Below are 9,555 nucleotides of genomic sequence, written 5' to 3' on the forward strand. Positions count from 1 at the left end.
TATATATATATTTATACTAACCGAGATGTCTTTCGTAAGATAAAGAATGCTTTCTAGCAAGAGGCACAGATGACACAGTGTAACATAATGAATCATTCCATCCTTGTTATTTGTCAACGTTAAATAAAAATAAAATGGTCACTGCGTTACACCATGTCTCTTGCGGGAAAACATCAATAAATTATACATTTCTCTTAAAGTCTCAATTTATGAAGTTTACAGAAGCATCGTAAATAGAAATTACCGTACATAGCGTTATTCATAATTTTATTCGTAATAATATAATAAACAGATGGAATTGCAAATTTATTACATTATTAACCGTAATCCTGAATACTGGTCGATGGATTAAATCCAACTACGCGGGAATATATAGAATATCGCAATGGTTATCTTGTTAAAACGGCGATGATTAATTAGCAACACGGTCGACATTGCCTCTCACATGTCGACTGAAATTATTTTGGTGTAGATACATTTCTTGCTCATATAAATGTATAAGGTTTCCCGCCAAGAATGATGATTGGGAATACAAAATATTAATATTATTTATATTAAATAAATATTAATATTATTGAATATTATTATAAATTATCAGTTATGATGTAATAATTCTTCTACCAACCTCTCCTATCGTCCATTTAATCGATTAATCATATGATAAGTAATCAGATCAAATTTATTATAGCATAAGAACTGTGTTATTATACACATAGTTTGTCACTATATTATGTAACATGTTTGTTATATAAGTTTCCTCGCGTTAAACTGAGAAAGTTGATAAGAAAGTTTAAATATTGATTTACGTGCCACTTCTCATCGAAAATTCAAGATATTTGGATACATATTTACAGTGTAATTAATATTTAAATAAAAGAATCTTGACAGTAAAAAATTTATTAATTTATTGGAAATATAAATTAAAAAATCATATCTTTATTTAATTTTAAATAAAAATAATAACACAAGCTCCTAATTATTAAACTCTTAAATATCTAATATGTTATGTGTAAAAATGATCATATTGCGAAAAAATATCTTCAAAATTAATTTTAAAAAACTATTTAATCGTATCAATGTTTCATGATATTCTATTGAATCATCTATTTAGAATGAATTAATAGATGCAGTATAGAGAACAGAATGGCTGCTATCTTAATAGAATAATCAAGTTGAAACTAAATTCGAACTCACCTTGGCCTTGGTCGCCTTGTCCAACGTGTGGCCGCTAAATCGGATCGTGCTCTCGGTGGCCGCCATCTCCAGCACCCCTGCAACGAGCACAAGAAAAGAGGTCATTCAGTGTCATCAGCCTCCAGAGTTAATGTCTTTTAATGCAACTACTCTAAATGAAAATATCGCTTGAACGAATTAAAAGCCAAACGACACTCTTGCGACAATTCGTTAGATAAAGTATCGAGGAAGATATTAGCTATTTATATGTTAATTGTAACATAACATTGTCAAAAAATTAATGTATGTCTAGAGTATTCTATATATTTTTAAAGAAGTAAAAATATAGAGATCTTAATTGCATTTTTAATTAAATTAAAAATTTATGGTTCATGCTTAAATTTTTTATATTTTTTAATAATATATAAATATAAAAGTTTTATATGCTTCTGAAAATCTTGCCATTAGGATATTTTCTAATTTTTATTTCTATATATTCCTATATATTTCCTCCTATAAATATATTTTATATTTTAGAAGTGAATTTTATTATAGAGTATTTTAAGACATTTGTTGATCGATTTGTTTTTATATCTTATAAAGTATGTAATTTTATTGATACTTTTTAAAATAAATAAATTATACATAAATCACTAGAAAAAATAGGAAATTACAGAGCTTGATAATTATTAGCATTATTGGAACAACGATGCTGAGTAACGAACGCAAGACACTTCATTTTCGATCGACACGCTTAAAGAAACAAATTTTGTATGAAGAATTCACCCTGTACCGCATTCGTTGCACAATAATATTACACTGCCTGTAAATGTCACTATCTTTTCAGAGACAAGAAAAAATTAAAGTTACACACCCACAAAAGATGACGGAGCATTATAAATGCGCATTATGAGCAAATTATCCCGAGGCAGTTGTAAGGTTGGACCGTGTATTTCCATTCGAAGGCCGATATGTGGAAAAAGTGAAAACGTTCGTCATATAATTATTTGAACAATTTTAATGAGTCACACTCTTTTGTAACACAGATTTTTTTCTATGAAAAATATGATGTTAACGTAGTGTAACAAAATAAATATTTAAAACAATTTGATAACTTATCTATTCTAAATAACTGTTTTATAAATATATTAATAGTTTGGAATTTAAAGAATATATCTAAATGTAATGTACAAAGAATTTAACACGAATCTAGAACAAATTAAATTTAGAATCACATATTCTGATTATTCTTAACTATTTAAAAAGCTAATTTTCTAAAAGCATACTGTATTCACATAGATCTTATTTATCTCACGAAAATATTACAACGTTATATTACAACAATAATTATTATAACATTGCAATCACGAAGTATTAATAGAATAATCATATAATCAATTACGGTTTAATATTAATTAATTATTAAATGTAATTGTATTTTGGCGAAAACAGAACATTCTTTATTCTATTTTTTATTCTTTTTTTCATTAGAGAAATTTATTACCCAGCGCTACAAATAAATATTGTATGTTGTCTTATTAATTAGCTATTAATTATAATTATAATTTGAGGAAAACAAGATTCTTACATTTTCCATTTCATTTCCATTAGAGAAAACTTACTATCGAGCGTTTCAAATGGATATTGTATATTGCCTTTACAAACGCAAGAACGGAGAATCGGTTTTCATTGTGGTTCCATTTAATACGTCGCGATACATTGTTTCTATACTATCTCATTTTCCTTTGGAACTTTCTACACTAACCCGTTTTCCTTTGCAATTCAGGATTAAGTGGTTGATGACAGGTGCTCAGGGTGACCCAATTATAACTTACTGTTCCAGAGCAAAATCCCTCGCGTGACACAAAGGGACTGAAAGATCCTTTGTTAATTGTACGTTTTACAGCAACGCATAATGTGTAGATAGATTTACAACCGCATATTAAATATTTGAAATAATGACGCTAACCGCGAAGAGTTTTACGATAGACGTTAATTTGTAATTGCGTTGTGATACTATTATCCTAATTCGCTATATATCGCGGCTAAAATAATTAAAATTTATAATTAGTTTAGGGCAATTGTTTAGAGTGAATGAGTAATAAAGATACGATAATTGTCATATTATGTGCATGATCATACATCGATAATCTTTTAACACGATTAATTGTATCTCATTATGTACATTATATTAATTATGTTTTTTATCTGATTAGAAACAAAATTGTACATACAAACAAAATATCTACAAAATAACGTGATAATTATTCAAAATATAATTTTTCGAATTGCTTGAAATATTTATTTCGTCACTACTTAAATGTTGACGTCATACTTCTCATAGAAAAAAAATCTGTATTACAAAAGAATGTGACACACATTAAAGTTACTTAGTCTAAATATTTATTTTAAAGAATGTTTACGAAACGAAATCTTTCAAGACAAAGCAGGTCTTTTGTCTGAATACATTTAAAGCAACAACGGAAGCGTCATTACATTATCAGCTTGACTGACGGAGCGACAAATTTCTCGTCCGATTTAAAAGAACGGCACATTTCGCAATCGTACAACAAGTGTGTTTACTATAACGTAAATGGTGGTTCTTTATGAGGGAAGCTTATTACGAGGACATCGCATAGTGTCATCGAATGAATCATTATTACGCAATCATGCGTTATGAGTACCAGAGCTACAATGAGCTGCAAAAGATTCGTTTTATACTGGCATATTTCCTTTTATAAAAGTTGTAAACATTTCAACATTACGTTTCCGCAATGACAGCATAAACGTGAGACAGCATAACGTAACTCACAGAAATTTTACTGATATAAATATTCACAACGCTATAAGAAAAATCACGATTAGAAGTACTTTATCTTAGTTGACAAATCTTTCTGTCTGTATTATAATAAAAAAAGATCAAAAAAATTTTATATTATTTTATATTAACTAAAAGTACGAAATGTGCCTATTACGGTCAAAGTTAGATGTTGAAATAATACATCTATATATGTATTTTAAATAAATTTTATCTCAGAAATATTAATTTGGGAGTATTTTTAATATTTCAATTTGTGTTCCAAGTCCGAACATAATCGGCGCGCAGTCATATTTCTGAGATAAAATTTATTTAAAATATTTATATAAATGTTACTATTCCAATCTTTAACTTTGACCGCAATAGGTGCTTTTCGTATTTTGATTTGTTCATATAAATGCTCCTGTTTCTTGATATTGTTATTTTATATTATTTACTTTATTGAAAAAGACATTATCGCGCGTAACTTCATTACTTTAAGGATTTCGTGATATACAGGCTATATATAATAGCAAAGTGCTAAATCGCGTTAATCTGTAGCGCATCTATTTGTTTCGATACTCAATTTAATAGGATCAGCGATAACGCAAGCAGCTATTGATCCTCCCCCAACACTGCAACGTTATGAAACAATTAATGTGAACATTAGATCCACGTGTAAGACCTTAATTATATGGTTAGTACACGAAAGCAATTAAAATACGATAAAATCAATCATTAATAATTCATGTACATCTTGCTTACACTCGTTTAAAGTACGTAAATATATTATTGTATTGTAAAAGAAAACTTTTCTGCAATTATTTATTGCGGTTTTTCTGTGGTGTAGTTTTGGAATTTATAGAGAAGAATTGTTAAAGCAATTAAAGACATATATGTACGTGCGTGGGAAAATTAATAGAAGTTAATACAATTTCTTTCTCGTATCAATACACGAATTTGCCTGCAATGCAGCGGAGAAAGGTTCGATGGCCCGAACCGCAGTACGGTGGACCTACATACAAGGGTTTCCCCTTGCGGTTTATTTTATAAACGTTGATTAGACGTGCCTGTCAGGAATATCACGCGCTATCGTAGCTGCACCGAACGTTAATTATCTCGGACATCGTATTAATCATCGTTGCGTGATACGTTGCTAACGGACTTGGGACACAACATATTCAACTAAAAGCATAAACTTATTTGCTTATTCGGTTAATATCATTCTCATCTCATTTTTGGCTTTTACGTAAAATATAACAGAAACGACTAGTATCATTCCCTTCAGAAAAAACTTTTAGACATGAATATGACATGTACGTCAAATAAAATGTTTCCCTGAGGCCCACAGAAAGACTGACTAATGTCATGTAAATGGACATATGACGTATGTCCTTCTACCTTCAAGTCGCAAAGTGATATTGATTGTTCTGGTTCCGGACAGATACGTTGATATATTGGGAAGTGCGAAAGTATGAGTCTATTCGTATGAAAAATTGATCTAGAAAAGGCATTGAGCGACAACCAAAGTGAACCTACTTAATTTATTTATGCTTTTATTTTTTTTAAATAGCGTCATCCTTATTATTTTCTTGTGGTCTTACATTAATATTATATATATATAATATATATGTATAAACATTGGAAAATATTTGCGTCAATAGAAACAAAAAAAAAACAATCAAATTTAATAATTTTGATTTTTTTAATTTGCAAATCCTTAATTTATTGAATTGTGGTTCATTATTATCGAGAACATTCATATGATCAGTGTAATTAAAACGACAACGAAGTGACAAGACATACAAAAATAAAAAAACGATTTTGCTGAGGTATCTAAAAATTTAGGTAGATACAGATCTGAAAATAATTTTGTTAGATCATCAAAATAATTATATATTATTAATGTACGATAAAATCAACTAAAAAGTTCAACAAGAATTACGTTTTAATAAAGACAAACAGAATTCCTGGTTATTATTAAAATGTAATTTTTGTTGAGTTTTTTGTTAGTTTAATTAGACATTTTTTTCAATTTTGTTTACCTTTTCCAAGCATGATGAGCAATAGGTACTATAAAAAGTTTTGACATTCTAACAATCAGATTAAGCATTCTACATAATTTGAATAATAAAAATTCTGTTCAATCTCATCAAAATACCATTTTTATCGGGCTCTTCTGTTGATTTAATCAGAACATTTTTTCAGTGTAAGAAGCATGATGGGCAATGCTGCAAAGTTTTGAATTCTGGCAATTGATTTGAGCATCCTATATGATTATTTTGATGGTCGAACAAAATTATTTTCAGACCTAAATTTTTTTAGACATTTCAGCAAAACTGTTCTTTCTGTACGCAATCAGTTGAGTTGATTGATAATATCATAACATTTTCAGCTTTCGTCTCTGTTATCATGATTTCCAAGTAAGAACTTTTTTTGGAAACCAACGGTATCTTTGCGTCTGTCGCACGTGGGTGTAATTCGCGTTAAGCGACAGGATGAATGTCTATTAACTGCTGCGTTATGAGTAACATGAGTTGTAGAACATGTAAACAAACTCAGTGACGCGTTTTCCTGGAGCACACGTGTATCATGCATATATCGTGCACCATCATATATCAAGAATTAATCACGATCGAGCGATCCTGTCCGATTACGCTACCATGAAGTTATCCACCATGAAGTTATCCATCCTTGGAGAATTTTAGAAACGTCAACGGATTATTGGAAAGTAAATATCATATGAACATACGAAAACGTTTAACAGCAAAGAAGAAAATTATTATTAAATTATGATTTTGAAAGACAAGTATATATGTTTTGCGAATTTATCGTGTAAACTATGCTTCATTTCTGATTTAATATAAATTGACGCAGACGAATAAAAATGTTTAAAAACAGCCACGATTCAAAAACGTGCTATCTTTAAATTCGATAAACTCTATAATTTTCTTAATTTTTTTCTTATCTAAAAAATAATCTATATCTATATCTTAATATTTATATCTTATATAAAAGATATAATAAGAAATGATTTAAAAAATTATTTAAAAATTAACCGATTTGCAACTTAATCCCTCAAATGCAAATAAATAAAAAACGAATATAATTTAAGTTAAACGTTAAAAGTCCTTCATTAGATTTTTGTCAAAAATAAGAGTGGAATAACTAAAAAGATTCCTTAAACATAATTATAAACATAATACGAAATCTGAATTTCTGGCAAGACAAGACGTAGTGCTTTATTATCGAAATGTCATGTAACAATAACCTCAGAAAAGTGTCGGGTCGCATATAAAAGAAAGAATTGTATGTGCTCCAAGTGGAACGCAAGGGAACCATAAAGCGAATCCTTAAACAACAGGGAAACGTGAGTGAATCATAGAGACAGTGGCGTTTTATAATGGAGCGTCTTACGCCGCAGTCAGCATTCAGCCTTGACGCTTGTTAAATAATGCTGATATTTGTGCGTATTGTACGTATTGAGCGTGTATAACTCGATTTCTCTTTCTCGGATTTATGTAAACAATCGTCATTGCGACATTGGCCTCAATGCGATTAAAACTGTCCAGAGAAATAATTCCATCGATGGTAAACAGTTTCTTTTTCTTTAAAGATATATCAGAGATATATGGTCTTTGCAAGAAACGACTGTACAGAAAAAAAATTACTAAATCTTAGTACATATTTCTTTGAACAGTGCTAAACATTTACTTATTATTATTTTTTAAAAATATGTTTACTTCTTATTTAAAAATAATTTTTAATCCAGGTTCTAAATCATCGTCAAACCTTCTGTATTACTTTCAAATGCAAAATAAAAAATCTGTAATTTCTTCATTTTATTAAAAAAATACGCGTATAATACATTCTTAGTTTCTATGCGCGATAGCTCGCATTATTTCAAAACGATTCATTTCCAAATTACGTTGTGACGACAAATTGTGAAACTTCGTACAATTTAATTTCGCAACGGTAAAATGATTTCCATTCTGTTTTCTTTTTCCGATTGATATTTCCCAATAATTTCCGATTTTCTCGATTTACGCAATTTTCCATATCCGCGTAGCAACTTGATGCTACGAAACAATATACCGTTGAAATTTCTCCATTTCCGTCTCGCGATTTTCGGTCCGAAACTCGACTCCGGCACGATATTTGCCGATTCGTTTCACACGCAACAATCCGTTATAACGCCATTCGCTGATTGCATTACGGATTACAATGGTGAACAGAATCGCCTCTGGAAGCCATTAGATCTAGTTTGCCTATTGCACAAGTATACAGAGAACGACGTCGTCAGGAAGTCGCGATGAGGATTCGTCGCAGATGATTGCGTCGTACGGCGAAACTTACGTCACAGTCTATCATCTACATAAGAAAACCATAAAATAAAATTGAATAAACGCTCGTACTCAGAAATACGTAAAACGTTTCTATTTAAAAAAAATAAGGAAATTTAAGTCTTCAAGTTAAGGAAAAAAACTCCCACTTCTATCTACATTATTTAACAAACAGTTTATGTCATTTCCTTTTATACAATACATTAATATAACAATTCGGGTTTAAGAAACATAAAAAACAATGATAACTCTCACAACACTTAACAGCAAAAAGCAAACAATGGGGCAATGGGAGTCAGCAGAAGTCAATAAATGTATAAAAAATAATTACAAAATAATTTGATTAACATAACATGTATCTTAAGCCACTAAAATATTTCACAAAAAATGTACGTTTCGCTTTCGTATTTGAGTTATCATCAACGAATAAATGTAGTACAGAGAAATTTTCAATAATCTGCATCTTATATTGATATTAATATTCATCGTGCACATTACTGTGGTCCGTCAAATAAAAGAATCGTTTTCAACAACTTAAAATAGCTAATTTCTCTTTGAAACTCTTCACTGATGTGAAGATGAAAGCATCGTAAAACGCAAAATCTACATATCTATCTCACTGCCGAATAAAATTTTCTGCAATTTTAATTATTTCACGTTCGTATAGCAATTTGTCGAACGTGTCACGTCTATTCAGTTTCATTTATGGTCAAATAATCGTGCCTCCCGAATTTGCTTAAGATAATCAAGCGACCTATATTTCGCTTCAGATTGGCAACTCCTTGCGTGCAGCGTAACGATTCTCACGCGGTCGTGATTTCACACGGCTCTGTTCCGTGGAGGAATATGGAAAATCGATTTCACGGCGCAAAAAGTCGACGGGCCGATCCCTCTCGTCTTTCGCGAAGCGCGTGCGGCATATCGCGTGCGCGCTTTATGTGCACGACCAACCTACTTGCTCGGAGCGAAGATAACCGTAAATAACGGTCACTGCACTTTTTGCCGGGTTGGACGAATCGACGAGGAGATCGCCGAGATCCTTCCCATTTGTTCTCGTCTATTTTCAGCAGCATTTTTGAAATTAAAATTGAAATGAGAGAATTAATATTTCATAAATATTAATAAGAAGAAATTTGGTAATCAATAATGGTCAGCATTAAAAAACTGATGATACTTCACGAAGAAGAAATATATATATTTTTTCCAATTTATAAGTTTTATGTGGTTATTTATATATATATA

The 9,555-nt window shown here is 30.4% G+C and overlaps 1 protein-coding gene across 7 annotated transcripts in view; it reads right to left on the minus strand.

Moving 5' to 3' along the window:
- Positions 1-9,555, minus strand: part of LOC108746936 (serine/threonine-protein kinase tricorner) — a 141,862-nt gene that overhangs the window by 7,472 nt on the left and 124,835 nt on the right. For all 7 annotated transcript variants that reach the window (XM_018484071.1, XM_018484066.1, XM_018484065.1 and 4 more), the window contains one exon: positions 1,195-1,271. In XM_018484071.1, the coding sequence (XP_018339573.1) occupies positions 1,195-1,271 (77 nt within the window). The remainder of the gene's footprint in view (positions 1-1,194; positions 1,272-9,555) is intronic.

Source organism: Trachymyrmex septentrionalis, unplaced genomic scaffold, assembly GCF_001594115.1.
Source record: "Trachymyrmex septentrionalis isolate Tsep2-gDNA-1 unplaced genomic scaffold, Tsep1.0 scaffold19, whole genome shotgun sequence".
Classification (NCBI taxonomy): Eukaryota; Metazoa; Arthropoda; class Insecta; order Hymenoptera; family Formicidae; genus Trachymyrmex; species Trachymyrmex septentrionalis.